Source organism: Chlorocebus sabaeus, chromosome 11 (assembly GCF_047675955.1).
Source record: "Chlorocebus sabaeus isolate Y175 chromosome 11, mChlSab1.0.hap1, whole genome shotgun sequence".
Lineage (NCBI taxonomy): Eukaryota > Metazoa > Chordata > Mammalia > Primates > Cercopithecidae > Chlorocebus > Chlorocebus sabaeus.
Genome location: NC_132914.1, coordinates 119,353,608 through 119,370,935, shown reverse-complemented (window position 1 = coordinate 119,370,935; position 17,328 = coordinate 119,353,608). Strand labels below are relative to the sequence as shown.

Genomic DNA, 17,328 nt, shown 5'->3' with positions numbered 1-17,328 from the left:
ATGGTGAAACCATCTCTACTAAAAATACAAAAGTAGCCAGGTGTGGTGGCACACGCCTGTAATCCCAGCTACTCAGGAGGCTAAGACAGGAGAATCACTTGAACCCGGGAGGCGGAGGTTGCAGTGAGCCAAGATTGCGCCATTGCACTCCAGCCGTGGCGACAACAGTGAAACTACATCTCAAAAAAAAAAAAAAAAAAAAAAAAAAAAAAAAAAAAAAAAAAAGATAGAGAATAGAGACTGGGTGCGATGGCTCACACCTGTAATCCTAGCACTTTGAGAGGCCGAGGTGGGCAGATCACCTGAGATCAGGAGTTCGAGACCAGTCTGGCCAACATGATGAAACTTCATCTCTACTAAAAATTAAAAAAATGGACTGGGCGTGGTACCTCATGCCTGTAATCCCAGCACTTTGGGAGGCTGAGGAGGGTGAATCACGAGGTCAGGAGTTCAAGACCAGCCTGGCCAACATGGTGATGCCCTGTCTCTACTAAAAATACAAAATATTAGCTGGACGTAGTGATGGGCGCCTATAATCCCAGCTACTCAAGAGGCTGAGGCAGTAGAATCGCTTGAACCCGGGAGGCGGAGGTTGCAGTGAGCCGAGATCACACCACTGCACTAGAGCTGGGCGACAGAGTGAGACTCTGTCTCAAAAAACAAACAAACAAACAAACAAAAATTAGCCGAGTATGGTGGTACACACCTGTAATACCAGCTACTCGGGAGGCTGAGGCAGGAGAATTGCTTGAACCCAGGACGGGGAGGTTGCAGTGAGCCAAGATTATGCCACTGCACTCCAGCCTGGGTGACAGAGCAAGACTCTGTCTCAAAAAAAAACAAACAGAAAAACCAAAAAAAGATAGAGCATAGAAAATGGACTAGATCATGGACATGTATTATTTAATGCCACTTTTGTTTCATTTAAGTGGTTGTGTGTGCATGCGCGCACATGTGCACACCAGGGTGGGGGTGGTGGTCACAAGTTGGAAAGCCTTTGGGATGGGAAAACATCCCTCTGCTCTAGGTCAGGGGGAGCCCCACACCAAGTTCCCCCACCTGGCTCACCTGGGGTGATGCAGGTGTTCTTCAACACCAAGGACACGGGCTCTGGTTTGGGAGCAGGCACTATTTTGTGGGGCTGCTTAGGCCTGCCCCCAGTCAAGGATACAGGTTTGGGGTGCACAAAAGTTAACCGTGGCTGGGGAGGCCGGGGGATAGGAGACAGTGCCAGTCCACAGGGGGCCGCTGATGGGGCAGGGTGATGGGTGGTGATCACAAGGCCCTGACTCTGGCTGAAGGTGGTGGCAGAGGCGTCATGGGTGAGGGTGGCGGAGGCCGTGTGGGTGATGACAGATGGCACTTTGCTGACTCCAGCAAACTTCTGTGGCTGGTGGAAGGTGGGTGGAGCTGGGGGGTTCAGGGCAGTGGCAGGAGGAGGAACTAACGGTAACACGGGGGAGACAGGTGGTGGAGCGGGGCTGGGAGACAGCAGGGGCATGGTGAAGACAGGGAGGAAGGGCTGTGGGACACTCAGTGGTGGCTCTGAGGGACCGAAGTCTGTGGGCTGGATAAACGGGTCCTCAGCCCGGGAGGTGTGTTCACAGCTCTGCCCGTCCACGTGAGCCAGGGGCGGGGCGGTGGGGGGCGCGATGAGGCTGTCAGGCAGGCTCACAGTGGGGAGGGCGGTGGTCTGCAGGACGCTCTCCTGAAAAAGGAAAAGAGGAGCCAGGAAGCAACACTGGGGTCAGACAATTCCTTTCTAGCGCTGCACACGGCCAAGTCCAACTACACAGGCTAGGCGCTAGGACAGAGGCACAAAGGCCATGTCTCCATGCCCATGGCTGCTGATCTGGGGACAGGGATTTGTGTTTCCCTGCGTGTCTGCGGGGGTCTTGTTTCCATTAAAAACTAAGTAACTCAGAGCTCAGATAAGGCAACGGCCCTCACACAGCTGGCTAGCAGCCTGGGAATATCTTGTTTCTGGAGTCCAGCAGAGTCTCCCAAAGTCTCTGCCATTTTCTGTTACTGAGCAGAGGTAGCCTGGACTGCAGCTGCTCAGGGCTCCCTGAGGACAATTTCACGAGTCAACTGGTCATCAGGCCACCTCTTCCTAAATAAGAAAAGCTACGAGGAATGGTTCAGATCCCAGTCTCTGCAGTAGAAATTCTTCCTGGAGCCTGTTTGAAGATGATGCCAGCTTACCAGTATCTAACTGGTCATGGGCATAAGCATGAGGGCTCCATAAGGACAAAGAATGGTACCTCGCTCAGCTCTGTAGCCCAAGCACTTGTAAGCAACTTTTTGGATTGCTTAGTAAAACGTGAAAGAAATATACAGAAGATATTTTTATTAGTAATCCATGCTTTTCTTTTTTGTCTAGCTAATTCCATGTTAATTAGTCAGAGCAGAGCTAGCTGCACATAGGTTACCTGGCACTCAGGCAGGAGCATACCTGGACTGACAGAGTCTCCCACCCATGGGTGCTGAAGGATGCTGTCAGAGGGCTGGAATCGTGCCTCTGCACATTAGCACTGGTGTAGCACCGCTTGACGCTTTGCTGGTGACTGTGTGGCTATGTCATTAGCCTTGCTCCGGCAGCAAACCTTTGATGAGTAGCCCTGTGCCTGCCAGCCCCTTCCCCCACCCATCCCCCAGCTTCCTCTACCTGTGCAGGTGGGTTGTTGGGATCTGGTACAGGTGCTGAGGCAGATGCAGGTAGCATGGAGCCAAAAATGGAGCGGCTAGAAGAGAAGAGGTCTGAAAAACAACAGCAGGGGTCTTCTGAGCTCAGTGTGCCCAGCATTTGCTGGAATCAAGACTCAAACAGGGCCAGGCATGGTGGCTCATGCCTATAATCCCAGCACTTTGGGAGGCCAAAGTGGGCGGATCATGAGGTCAAGAGATCGAGACCATCCTGGCCAACATGGTGAAACCCCATCTCTACTAAAAATACAAAAATAAGCCCGGCGTGGTGGCGCATGCCTGTAGTCCCAGCTACTCAGGAGGCTGAAGCAGGAGAATGGCTTGAACCTGGGAAGCAGAGGTTGCAATGAGCCAAGATTGCACCACTGCACTCCAGCCTGACGACAGAGTGAGAACTCCCATCTCAAAAAACAAACAAACAAAAAATGGTGCCAACCACCATGCCTGGTTGGTGCCACCAGTGGTCCCAACTACACGGGAGGCTGAGGTGGGAGGATCGCTTAAGCCCAGGAGTTAGAGGGTGCAGTGAGCTGTGTTCTTGCCACTGTACTCCAGCCTGGGCTACAGAGCCAGGCTCTGTCTCAAAATAACAAAGACTAAAACAGGCTGGGTGTGATGGCTTACACCTGTAATTCTAGCACTTTGGGAAGCAGAGGCAGGAGGATCACCTGGGCAACATAGGAGACCCCGTCTTTACAAAAAATGAAGAAATGAACTGGGTGTGTTTGTGTGTGCCTGTAGTCCCAGGTACTCAGGAGGCTGAGGAGGGCGGATCACTTGAGCCCGGGAGTTCAGGGCTGCAGTGAACCACCCAGGTACTCAGGAGGCTGAGGTGGGAGGATCACTTGAGCCAAGGAGTTCAGGGCTGCAGTGAACCATGATTGAGCCACTGCATTCTAGCCTGGGTGACAGCGCAAGACCCTGTCTCTAAAAAAAAAAAAAGACTCAAACAAATCAAGGACTAAACCCCTAAAGCCCACATGGCCCAGGGGGTGCCATGGCCAGAGGCATTACCCTTAGAGACACCTTTTTTCTCTGTAGAAAGGGGGCTCTGGTTGGAACCACACATGTTGGCAACTATCCTGGGCTCTGAAACACTCCCAGGCCTGGCGTTTCTGCTGCTCTCACAACAGCAGGGGCTCAAGGACCCATCTAACTGCAGGGCCTTGGCAGGAAGCTGGCCGTGTCGTCAGCACCCTCTGCTGCTTCGAGGGAGAACTGCTTACGGTCACGGCTAAACCCAGGACCAATTTCCTTGCTGAACAATGTCCCAGAAAAACTTCCCAGACCCTGCAGTTACTACAAAAAACAGTTTAGTTTTTTAAAAAATTATGTGCTCGCCCCCTTGCCCATTCTACCAAGTCTTGCTCTTAAAGGAAGGCAGCGATCTGCTCTGTGCTGGGCTGGGGGAGATGCAGGCAGCCATGCTCTGTCTGCCTCTGGTCCTCACCCTGGAAAGGCTCGAAGGTGTCCATGAAGTCCAGGTTAGGCTGCAAAGGAATCAGTCCCGGCTGGATCATGTCTGCATTTCCCAGATGTGCTGCAAGAATCACAGAGAGAGGAACCATTTTGTCTTCTCAGACAATGTTGCAGGAACATAAAAAAGGCCTGGAACAGACCTTCCTGGCCCTGCTCACATTCTAGAGTCTTCCAAGGAGCTGGCTGGGATTTCTACCTTCTCGTGGGTTTGTGGCCATTCCGAACCCTCAGAAGGCAGGAAAGTGTTTTTGCCAGGAAGGTAAAATTGAGTATCAGGGAATGGATACCCCAGGAAGCTGTGAAGAGCTCAACAGAGAACAGAGACCTCCCCCAACACTGTTCTAACTTTCAATCTTAGGGCTCTTCCCTGAGGGGTTAACTGGAAGACTGAATGCCACCAAGGTGAGGGGTCACACCCGGGAGTGCTTCCGATTTTCTTTAGTATGAGTCACGGCCCGGCTGCCTTGGCTTAGGCATGGCACATGTCCCCCGTGAAGGGAACAGCATCCGAAATGTGCCAATGACTCAGACTAGACCCTGCTGCTATCCTCCCACCATGGCACTATGGGAATGGCAGCGGCCCAGTAGGCCCACTCTGCAGACCCACCCACTCGGTACGTGCAGCCTGGATGTCAAATGAGGCCAGCCATCCTTCCCTTCCTTCCTGCCTGCCCCCAACCATGATGCGCAGCAGCTCAGAGACGGCCCTGAAGGAACCCTGGCCCAGAGGAGGCCTGGCAGAGAAGGAAGCGGCTGGCTGTTCAAAGTCCAAGGGCCTGGTTTGGGTTACCTATTTCCCGGGGATTGGGCCAGGCCACCGGCTGGTGTGAAGAAAGCGTGGAGAAGAGGGTGTCGCTGAATTCCGACATGAGCATGTCTGTGTCCAGCAGGGGGTCCTCCTCCATGGGGACGGGGGTCTTCCATCCATCCCCGTGCTTGTGCCAATATAGCATGTCATCGTCCTAACACAACACCAACATGGGGGAGGAAGCATCAAAGAGTAACTAACAATGGGACGAAGAATTCCCACACCTGTCACCTGGGGAAATTCGTCACAGGGCTGCTCTGTGGAAGTGAGGCAGCAGGGTGGAGGCATTCGGAGAGTAGCTCCCTCCAGCCCACCCAATGGAGAGCTGGACTGCTTCTTGAGCCATTCCTGAGACTCCAGGGAGGGCCCATGGCCTGCCACCTTTTGCAGGGCTCCCCGGTGGGCCACCGAAGTCCCTGCTGTCTCGTGTCAAAGTGGAGGTCCTCAGAGCTCCCAGGCTCACCCACCTGGACCAGGCTGGAGAGGTCCTCATCCTTGTGCTGCTGTAGCTGTGGGCAAAGGGACAGGACATGGCGGTCACCAATGGCCCTAGGAGGGCCCAAGGGCTCTAGAATATACAGAACTCTTGGGGAGGCAGGCAGGGGTCCTGCTCACACCATCTCCAGGCTGATGCCTGCACAAAGGAGACTCCCACCCAATGCACAGATGGAGAAACTGAGAGCAAAGATGACCTGACTGAGGCAGGCCATCGCCTGGGCTAATCTGGCACACTGGGCCCCAGATTTACTGCTTGATGCTCCACATCCAGGTGGGGCGGCTGTGGAGCCTACAGCCTCGGCCAGGGCTCTGAACCAGGGACTCTGCCGGCTCCCTCCCTAGGCGGGCTGCCTGAACACTCCAGCCAGATACCCTTTTCTTGAAGTAGGTTCTCCACTTGTGATACTCCCGGATCACAATCTCGATGCGGCTCTTCCAGTACTTCCCTTCCGTGGTGATGGCCTAGGACAGGGACAGAGGCCAGAGTGAAAAGAGGGGGCTCTGCTTGATCAGTAAAGCTCAACTGGTGTACCGAGGCACTACAATCAGGCCTCAGGCAATCCAGCTGGAAACCCCACGGTGGCTACCACATCACTCAGAAAGTACGTCTCACTTCTGCTGTGCCACAGCAGGCCCTCTAGCTAACAATGTGCTTTCATCTCAAGACCTAAGGCATCCAAAGGCCTTGGGGGCACGGTCCTGAGGCTCTGACCAGGAGGACGGGGTGAGAGCAGAACACTCCAGCAGAGGAGGCAGCAGGGGAACGCTGCAGAAACTCCCGAGCCCTCCATAAATGCTCCTTCCCCACAGCCTCTGCCACATTCAAAGGGCAAAAATGAACAGCCAATTCCAGGAAGTTTCAGGTGGAATGTGCCCTCCAGGAGCCTCTCATCCAACCTTCGCGTGATGCCAGCGTGGATGCCTGGCATGACAGCCTCCGAGCTCTAGAGGTAAGGAGCCCCAGCGCCTGGGGCTGCCTCACTTTCTGATCTCAAGGCCCAAATCACCTCACCTACAAACACTCTGTGTGGGTCCCTGACAGTGACAGCGAAGATGCTTTTCTGTTAAAAAGAACTGATTACAATATTGCCATACCCAACAAAATGATATCCCTTGATACTGTCTAATACCAGATTATACCTGACTGTCTCAAAACTGCCTTTCATTAGCTTACCTTCTAAATTCCCCTTTATTGTTAACAGTGAGACATGCCTAGACAAAATTAAAGCAACGCAGAAGAGTATGCAGTGAAGAAAACATCTCCCCCTCATCTGGCAGCCCTAATCCTACTCCCCAGAGGTTCCTGAAGTCTCTTAATAAAGACACGTCTGTATATTTTTCTAGACACTTCCTGTGCATGTATAATCACACATAGACACACACTTTAAAAATTAACAGAAAAGATATTAACCCCCTCAGTCCCTGGGCCAATCCCTCTGAGAAGGGGGAGGCTCTGCAGCCTGGGGTTGCCAGAGGCCACCAGCTTCCAGGCCTGGCCCCTGTACTCCCCTCCACAGCCTCTCCTGCAGGACTAGCCCGCGGTGAGCCGCTCCTGGTAAGGTGCTGGTATGTTTCCATTCTCAACCACCCTTGGTCACTGCCAAGTACCTCCGGCCGGCGGTGCTCATCTACATCCACAGAGCCGTCTAGGGGCGTCACAAAGTGGCACACAGGATTCTTGCGCTTCTCCAGATCTGAGCAGAGAGAGGGTGAGAGTCATACCATGATCCAGACCCCTGAGGGAGCCCCAGCCTGTCTGCTGCACCCCTCCCCCAGGGCGGACCATATTCCCAGGTACCCTTTCCTTCTCCTTCCCTAGGAAAAGGAGATTTCAGGGGAATAAAGGAATCCAGGTGAAAGGGGAGGAATCTGTCAATAACGCCTCAGCCAGAAAGGCAGTGTGGCTACTCAGAGAAAGGCCAGCCCAACACAAGCCTGCCCCAGCACACTCATCTCCCGAAGAAGCTGCCAGGTCCACGACACCCGGGCTGGAGAGAGAAGGCCCGTGCCCGAGTCTTCCTAGACCTGCTCCCTGACTCTTCAGATGCCACCCCTCTGCTGGGCCTGATAGCCAGTAAATGTCCACTCCCCTAGGACTTGGCTTGGGCTTCCTGTCTGCACAGACTGAACTTCTGTTAGAAACACCAGGTCTCAGGAGCAGACTCTAGCCCCTGGGTGCCCAGGCCTCCAGGCCATGGAGTTCTGACCACCACCGGAGCCTAGGCTGGGTGGCACTTACACTGCATGTACCAGGCCCGCCAGATGGCATTATTGAGCCGGATCTTGTCTCTCCACTGTAGCTTCAGGCCCTTGAAATTCTTCCACTTTGGAGACACCAACTTCCCACTGAAAGGCAAGGCAAACAGGGAGACTCAGTGATTACTCTGAAATTGAAGTGAAACTACAAAGTGCCACCCAATCATTCCAGGACCAAACTCCTGACTGACCCACCCCCAGCCAGACACCGGGCTTCATGGAATTCAGGTCACTGGGGGATTTCTTCAGAGCCACACAGGGCAGGGCGTGGCGGGGATGCTGTCAGGGTGCGGAGGGCAGGACTGGCTGCAGGGGTAGCGACTGGTGTGCGCAGCGGCAGCATGTGGGGTTCACCACATTCTTCCACCTACTTTGGCATATCCTACAAATTTTCCATAACTAAAAATTAAAAGAAATCTGTTGACCACAGAGTGAAACCCAGGCTCCTGTGACCTGGTCGTGGCCCACCTGCTTTGCCACCAGCCCCCCACGAGGCATTCACAATCCAAGTACCTGAGCATCCCACTGGCCTGAGTGCCTGCAGGGCAGGGCCCCTCCTGCCTCCCAGAGCCTCTGACATGGTCCTCACTCATGATGTCCCTCCACTCAGCCACCTTCTAATCCTTCAAGATGCTGCCCCCGACACCATCTCCTCTGAGCCGGCCTGGCCTCTCCCAGCCTGCTGCCTATTCCTTCTGGGTCCCTCTGCTCTCCTCTACTCTGGGACGGTCTCACGGGAGCTCTTATGTAGCAGTATCTGCACACACGCGCCTTTCCCTGTTGACACTGCAGCTGCTCTAGGGAAGACTGTTAGGTGGCTTGGCACATAGTAGGGGTTCAATTAACAATTCTTCACTATATGTCAAGAGCACTCGTAAATCCAGCCTCCATGGTGGCACAGCTGTCTTGGGCAGCTCAGTTTTCCAAGCCATCTCTGGGCAGCTGGCATAGGGTTTCTTTTTTTCAGATGGCTTGAGATGGGCAAGGCACTATTTCTGGCCCATATCACAGTGGGGCTGTGGAGGTTTGATCTGACCACAGGCCACAGTCCTGCCCCTTCTCCAGTCCTACTCAGAAAGGCCACGTGGCAAGCCAAAATTTGCCAACAATAGTTGCAGCCTTCACAGGAAGCGCCTGAGCAACAACCATTCTGTGAACCTGGAACCTGCCCTGGAAGGCAGATGCCCTGGCTGTACCGCTGGCAGGACCCTTGTGCCTATCCCCACCCAAACCCCCAAGGAGCCCAGGCTTTGGGCAATACAGGCCAGAAGGTTATGACACCCCCAGAAAAATGTCACAGTGCATCCTCTCAGCACACAAGAGACACGCAGACAGCAGCAGCTTCTGTGCAACGGATTAGGGACTCAAAGCAGTCACACGCCTTCTTCCTTCCTTCTCTCCCCAGTTCAAAGGCTCATCTAACCCACCTCCATGCTGATGGCCTGGCCTCACTGGCAGTACAGCAGGCAGCTACGGCACTGGACAGCCACCGCTGTGTCATGGCGTACCTGCTGCCTACCACAGCAGTGCCCTGGGTAAAATCAGAATGACATCCCCTCCTCCAGAGTGTGTTAATAAGGACTAAATGAAAGCACTCTTGTGTACAGTAAAATACACACACACATGCATGCTTAGACACACACACAACTGGTAAACCCTAAAGCAAACACAAAGATATTAATAACCATCTCAATGATCTAGAGTTAAGTTATTACTGAAAGGCATAAATTTTTTTTTTTTTTTTTTTTTTTGAGATAGAATCTCGCTCTGTTGCCCAGGCTGGAGTGCAGTGGCTAGATCTTGACTCACTCCAATCTCCGCCTCCCGGGTTCAAGAGATTTGCCTGACTCAGCCAACCGAGTAGCTTGGACTACAGGTGCCCACCACCACATCAGCCTAATTTTTTGTTTGTTTGTTTTTTGAGACAGAGTTTCGCTCTTGTTGCCCAGGCTAGAGTGCAGTGGCGCGATCTCGGCTCACGGCAACCTCTGCCTCCCGGGTTCAAGTGATTTTCCTGCCTCAGCCTCCCGAATAGTCGGCATTACAGGCATGCGCCACCACACACAGCTAATTTTGTATTTTTAGTAGAGACGGGATTTCATCATGTTGGTCAGGCTGGTCTGGAACTCCCAACCTCAGCTGATCTGCCCGCCTCGGCCTCCCAAAGTGCTGGGATTATAGGCATGAGCCACCACACCTGGCCTAATTTTTGTATTTTTAGGAGAGATGGGTTTCACCATGTTGGCCAGGCTGGTTTTGAACTCCTGACCTCAAGTGATCCTCCTGCCTCAGCCTCCAAAAATGCTGGGATTACAGGTATGCACCATTGTGCCCGGCAAAAGGCATAATTTTAAAAAATTTAGTTTTGATTTTCGTGGATACACAGTAGGTACATATATTGAAGGGCATGATGTTTTTAACAACCCCCGCCCTGAAGTTCTTTCTGTTTGCCACATTGCCATGTGGTTCCTCTTCCTCCACAGGTGGAAAAGGTAACACCGGTGCCCTCTGCCAACACAAGGAACAGAGACCTGGGCAGAAGTCAGCTCCAAGTGCCAGGCCAGCCCTGAGGGTGGGATCCATGTAGCTGCAGAAGCCTCACCCACTCTGTGCTGTGAAGAGCTGAGGACTAAAGGCAGGGGACAGCTGAGGCGGGGAGGTTCTCCTCATGCAACATGTCTTTGGTGGGTCACATGTCATGCCCGCGTGCTCAGCGTCCTGAAGGGCAGATGGCTGTGGGCACAAGATGGATAACCAACCTGGCCAGAGCAGTGAGGGGAGGCTTTCTGGAGGAAGTGGTGCTTAAGCAAAGGCCTAGAGGATAAGGAAAGCCAGCTCAGCCGAGAGGAGACAAAGCCCACGCAGTTCCTTCTGCCTGGCCTGTGGTGGCCCCAGTGAGCAGAACTCAGCCTGATCGAGGCAGTGAAAAGCCCTCAATGTGTGAACCGGGCATGGTGGCGCGCATCTGTAGCCCCAGCTACTGGGGAGACTGAGGCAGGAGGAGCGCTTGAGCCCAGGTGTTTGAGGTTGCAGTGAGCCATGATGGCACCACTGCACTCCAGCTTAAGTGAAAGAGCAAGACCCTGTCTCAACAAACAAACAAACAAACAAAAATAACCAACCAAAAAAGGGAGTCTGAAGGCAGGGGGTAGCAGCAAACCTGGAGGGCAGAGGGTTTTAATCACATACAATGAGGGGAGTGGCAATACGCAGGGAAATTTAGCCTTACAGGCTAGAAGGTTTAGTTGAGGGTCCCCTCTTCTTCCTCTCTGTGAGCTGAAATGTTTCCCTTTTCTTTGGTGTTTACATCAAACACAGTCAGACTTCAGCAGCAACACGGAGATCAGAACTCCCAACTGGCATGACCCCTCCACCCCGAGTTTCTGTAATATCTCTATGGCCAACAGGTGGCGCTCAACAAACACAAAGAAGGGCGTCCAACTCAAAATCCAAACTTAAACCAGCCACCGCCAGAAAGGGTCCACCGCCCGCACCCTCATGGCAATTTCAAGTCAAGATCAGAGGAGGCAACGCGTGAAGTTCTGTGATGCCTCAGAAGGTGGCAAGGTGGTAATGAATGCTTCAGGTGTTACAAAGGAAGGGACGCCCTCGAAGACTCACGTCCAGAAACCCTGGGCAAGCTTGTATAGATTTCTCTCCTGATGGGCCTGGCAGAGCTGTTAGGCTATGCACTGTCAATCTTCAAGGAGGGGAGCGGGGACGTTTCCTACGCAGACATCCATGGGGGCCCTTCTTCACAGGGTACTCAGGAAAAGCTGCTCTAAAAGTCCCACAAGGGGCTAGGCGCAGTGGCTCACGGCACTTTGGAGGGCTGAGGCGGGAGGATCACTTGAGTTCAGGAGTTCCAGACTAGCCTGGGCAATATAACAAGATCTCGTCTCTTAAAAAAAGAAAAAAAAAAAAAAAAAATAGGGCCGGGCGCAGTGGCTCACACCTGTAATCCTAGCACTTTGGGAGGCCGAGGCGGGTGAATCACGAGGTCAGGAGATCAAGACCATCCTGGCTAACACGGTGAAACCCCGTCTCTACTAAAAATACAAAAAATTAGCCAGGCGTGGTGGCGGGCGCCTGTAGTCACAGCTACTCAGGAGGCTGAGGCAGGAGAATGGCATGAACCTGGGAGGCAGGGTTTGCAGCGAGCTGAGATCGCACCACTGCACTCCAGCCTGGGAGACAGTGAGACTGAAAGCATCTGCAGTTGCCGGGACTTCTGCTCCCCTAACTCACGCTGCCAGCTCAACATCTTCCAGACAAAGGTGACTGGGCTGCCTCTTAGTCTAACTTGGATTATGCCCCATTCCTTCTTTAAAGCAGACCAGAAACATGTCCTGACTATTTCTGTGAGACCACTGGCTTCCCCGAAGACATGAAATTCTCCTCCGGCCTCTACCTCCCGAACCTGCCCCTGCCATCTGCCCATCAGAAAAGTGAAGGCCGACTGCACTCACCCATTCGCTAGCCCTCTCCTCCCCCTCTGTGGGAAGGCCATCAACTAGGGTCGCCAGCACAGGGTCTGGCATGTGGGAGGTGTTTTAAATATGCAGTTATTAAATGAATGCTAAATTTTCCATGAAGAACAATCTTTACACCACCCTGCCACGGCCGCCCTTCCTAGAAGGCAGGTTCTTGACGTGAAACAGGAAATTCACAGTACAACAAAAGTCTCTCTCAAAACTTTTCTTGGATGAAACTAGCAAACTATGAATTCCTCAGAGGTCTGGCAAGAGACTGCTTTGGAATGGAAGGAAATTAAATTGCAAGACATGCACAGACCAAGCTGGAAGTAAGAACAGGGGTGGGCAGAGAGGGCAGGCAGGGCATGGCAAGGTCAGGGGTCCCTAATTCTGTTGGTTCTGGCTGGGACGAACTCCTGACTCCTGCTTAGACCACTCTCTCCAAAAGAAAGCAGGCAGAGGCCGGGCACGGTGGCTCACGCCTGTAATCCCAGCAATTTGGGAGGCCGAGGTGGGCGGATCACGAGGGTTAGGAGTTTGAGACCAGCCTGGCCAACATGGTGAAACCCTGTCTCTACTAAAAATACAAAATTAGCCAGGCGTGGTGGCACGTACCTGTAATCCCTGCTACTCAGGAGGCTGAGACCTCGCCAATGCACTCCAGCCTGGGCAACAAAGCAAGAATCTATCTCAATTAAAAAAAAAAAAAAAAAAGCTGGATGCAGTGGCTCACGCCTGTAATCCCAGCACTTTGGGAGGCTGAGGCAGGCGGTTCATGAGGTCAAGAGATCAAGACCATCTTGGCCAACGTGGTGAAACTCCATCTCTACTAAAAATACAAAAATTAGCTGGGTGTGGTGGTGCGTGCCTGTAGGCCCACCTACTTGGGAGGCTGAAGCAGGGGAATCGCTTGAATCTGAGAGGTGGAGGTTGCAGTGAGCCAAGATGGCACCACTGCACTCCAGCCTGGCAACAGAGCGAGACTCCGTCTCAAAAAAAAAAAAAAAGAAAAAAAAACCAAGCATGCAGAGGGTTCTGGGGCTGTCATTATAGGTCTCAGAACAGTGGTGGAGCCCATTCATTTGTTCATTCAACCATATTTGTTTGTCATGGGGCAACATTTCTTCACCATTCCTGGTGCTTCTTAGAGGGACACCCCTTAGCAAAACACCCCTGGCTTCCTCCCTACTTCCTGACAGACAGGTAGAGTGGGGCACCTCAGTGAGGGCTGCAGGACAGGTACCGTGAGGGCTGCAGGACAACCTGGGCTGGGGTCGTTCCCTCCTTCCCCTGCTCCTGAAGAGGGGATGGGGGTGGAAGTTCAGTCCGGGCTTCTCTTACAAGCCATATCCTCAGCTTGGTCAACAATAAAGTTAATATTTTGGCCAACATCTGCTGACTCTTTTTCTTGTAGTAAAATAAATATAAAATGTACCATTTTAACCATTTTAAAGTAGATGATTCAGTGCCATTAAGAACATTCACAATGTTTTCTTTTTTTTTTTTTTGAGATGGAGTCTCGCTCTGTCGCCCGGGCGGGAGTGCAGTGGCCAGATCTCGGCTCACTGCAAGCTCCGCCTCCTGGGTTCATGCCATTCTCCTGCCTCAGCCTCCCGTGTAGCTGGGACTACAGGCGCCCGCCACTTCGCCCGGCTATTTTTTTGTATTTTTTAGTAGAGACGGGGTTTCACCGTGTTAACCAGGATGGTCTCGATCTCCTGACCTCGTGATCTGCCCGTCTCGGCCTCCCAAAGTGCTGGGATTACAGGCTTGAGCCACCGCGCCCGGCCTCATTCACAATGTTTTCTAACCAGCACTATTACCTAGCTCCCCACTTGTAATCCTAGCACTTTGAGGGGCCAAGGCAGGAGAACTGCTTGAGCCCAGGAGTTTGAGACTGGTCTGGGTAACAGAGTGAGACCCCCATGTCCACAAAAAATTAGAAAATTAGCTGGGCTTGGTGGCATGTACCTGTGGTCCTAGCTACTCAGGAGGCTGAGATGGGAGGATCGCTCTAGCCCAGGAGGTCAAGGCTGCAGTGAGCCACTATTGTACCACTGCACTCCAGCCTGGGTGACAGGGCAGGACCCTGTCTCAAAAGAAAAGAGAAAAGAAAGAGAAGGAAAGAAGGAAGGGAAGAGAAAAAGAGAGAGGAAGGAAAGAAGGGAGGGAGGGAGGGGGAAAGAAAAAAATACTCTCAGAACTTCATTACTTTCAAGGCAGAATCATATTCCATGCATAGATGGACCACATTCTGTTTATCCATCATCAGTAGGACACAGGTTGTATCCACCTTTCGGCTATGGCAAATAGCGCTGCTACAAAGTGACTCCTCCGTTTTATTTCCCAATCAGTGTAGAGCTCTGGTGGGGAAGAGTTCTCATCACTGAGCTGGTGCTGGGGATAGAATGATGGGCAAAAACAATTGTGAGCCTTCTTGAAGGGCAAGCTGACAACTGCCCATCAACATCATAACTGCACATCCCTGTGGCCCACAAGCCCCCTCCAAGGAAGTGATTCGACAGATTCACTTCACATGGGCACAAAGACGTGAAGAGAAGGACATTAAACTGCAGCACTGTTTGCAGTAGCAAAAGGTTGAAAATAACCTAGATATTCATCACAGGGGACCAGTCAAAACTGGCATATCTACACAGTGGAACACTATGGGGTAATTTTTAAAATAATACATTTCTATGTGGTAACATACAGGGAAGACCTACAAGAAGCACTGTTAAGTAAGTGCAAAAACAAAAATAAAACCAAGGCACAAGACATACAGTATGGCTACCATTTGTTTTTCTTGTTTCTGTTTTTTTGTTTGTTTGTTTTGTTTTGTTTTGTTTGTTTGAGACGGAGTCTCGCTCTGTTACCCAGGCTAGAGTGCAAGCCTGGCTCATTGCGAGCTCTGCCTCCCTGGTTCACGCCATTCTCCTTCCTCAGCCTCCCGAATAGCTGGGACTACAGGTGCCCGCCACTGTGCCCAGCTAATTTTTTGTAGTTTTAGTAGAGATGGGGTTTCACCGTGTTAGCCAGGATGGTCTTGATCTTCTGACCTCGTGATCTGCCCGCCTCGGCCTCCCAAAGTGCTGGGAATACAGGTGTGAGCCACTGTGCCCGGTCCATTTGTTTTTCATTTTTATTTTTATTATCTATTTATTTTTTGAGATGGAGTCTTGCTCTGTTGCCAGGCTGGAGTGCAGTGGCGATCTCAGCTCACTGCAACCTCTGCCTCCCGGGTTCAAGCAATTCTGCTGCCTCAGCCTCCTGAGTAGCTGGGATTACAGGCATGTGCCACCACGCCTGGTAAATTTTTGTATTTTTAGTAGAGACGGGTTTTTGCCATGTTGGCCAGGGTGGTCTCGAACTCCTGGCCTCACATGATCCACCCACCTTGGCCTCCCAAAGTGCTGGGATTACAGGCGTGAGCCACCACACCTGGCCCAGTATGGCTACCGTTTATATTCAGAGATATCCACACAGACACATAGGAAAGGAGGGAGGAGAAAAGACAGCCAGGATGGATACATAAGAAAAGGGTAAGAGTGCCACAAGGGTAAGAGTGCCACAGCGATTTCCCTTTGCAGAGATGAGCTGGAGAAGCAAGGGGTTCAGTGAGAAGGAGTGTTCACTGGTCACCGTTTTGTATTGTTGAAATATAACACTGGAATGTACACCATTCCTCCCTTTACTGTGGTATTGTGGTTTACCCATGATCAACTGCTGTCTGAAAATATTACATGGAAAGTTGCAGAAATAAACAATCTATAAATCCTAAACTATGCACCGTTTGGAATAGCATGAAATCTCATGCTGTGCGCTCTGTCCCGCCTGGGACACGACTTGTCCCTTTGTCCAGCAGATCCACATGGTAATTGCCACTCATCTGCTAAGTCACTTAGCAGCCATCTCAGTGGTCAGATCCATGGTTGTGGTATCACAGTGCTTATGTTCAGGTAGCCCTTATTTTATTTAATAATGGCCACAAAGCATAAGAGTAGTGAGGCTGGCAATTCAGATATGCCCAAGAGAAGCCTTAAAGTGCTTTCACTAAGTGAAAAGGTGAAAGTTCTTGACTTAAGAAAAAAACTCATATGCTGAGGTTGCTAAGATCTATGGTAAAAACAGATTTTCTCCCCGTGCACTTGTGAATAGATTGTCATAACTGCTCTGTGTTATTATTGTTGTTAATCTCTTACTGTGCCTCACTTATAAATTAAGTTTTATCACAAGTATATAGCTAACATGTGAAAAAATAGAGTGTATACAGGGTTCGGTACGATCTGAGCTTTCAGGCATCCACTGGGGTCTTAGAACACACCCCCTCAGATAAGGGGGACTACTGTATTACTTTTTCAAAGTAAACAAGGAAAAAAGACCAGGTAAGGTCCAAGACATTCCAGGGCTTCTAGTTAACTGCGGAAGACAATTCATCACAAAAAGAGATATAAACTTGTGAATGAGTCAACTCTGGGCACCAGATCCAGATATGAGGATCACAGTTATTAGGTGGTTTCAACGGGGGAGTAGAGGAATGACTCTTCCAGGAGTCCAATTCACTTGCTTCAAAAGGGCAGTCTCTATCGGCTGGTCCTGGGATGTGGGCCTGGTCCCACAGGCTGCCAGCAGCCAAAGCTAACAGGCTACAGACAAACAAAAGTTCACTGAGGAGCCAGGACACGGGAGGGGCCACCGCCAGTGGCCTGGCAGGAGGGGCAGTGTGCATGTCAGGCCGCCCACCCGAGCACAGAGCCTCCTACGGAGGAAGCCCGGGGGTTTCAGGTCCTGCTCCATCCTCCTCGTGGCATCCTTGGCATCTTTTTTCTTATATTCAAAGAACATCCTGTTGGAGAAGCAGGCTCCGAGGGCTGTGGCGGGAAGGCTGGTGCACACTCCAGTGTGCAAGCGTTCGAGTGCTTGCAGGTGTTCCGCCCACGTGCGTGCCAGCTTGTTTGTGAGGGTGTATGTTTGTCTTTTTTGTGTGAAAAGCAGGGAGTAATCATTTCCATGACCATCCAAAAATAGGGCAATTGAGGGAGTGGATACTAGGCAAGATGTGCCGGCCTGCAATGGTGACTTTACCCTGCCTGGGATGGGCTGTGTCCA

General features: G+C 51.8%; 1 protein-coding gene across 1 annotated transcript in view; it reads right to left on the bottom strand.

The window, feature by feature from the left end:
• Nucleotides 1–17,328, bottom strand: part of MLXIP (MLX interacting protein) — a 68,457-nt gene that overhangs the window by 12,482 nt on the left and 38,647 nt on the right. The window contains exons 2-9 of the mRNA XM_008005018.3: nt 7,731–7,837; nt 7,100–7,185; nt 5,864–5,953; nt 5,461–5,502; nt 4,976–5,147; nt 4,157–4,246; nt 2,669–2,760; nt 1,069–1,708 (exon numbers count right to left, since the gene is read on the bottom strand). Of these exons, the coding sequence (XP_008003209.1) occupies nt 1,069–1,708; nt 2,669–2,760; nt 4,157–4,246; nt 4,976–5,147; nt 5,461–5,502; nt 5,864–5,953; nt 7,100–7,185; nt 7,731–7,837 (1,319 nt within the window). The remainder of the gene's footprint in view (nt 1–1,068; nt 1,709–2,668; nt 2,761–4,156; nt 4,247–4,975; nt 5,148–5,460; nt 5,503–5,863; nt 5,954–7,099; nt 7,186–7,730; nt 7,838–17,328) is intronic.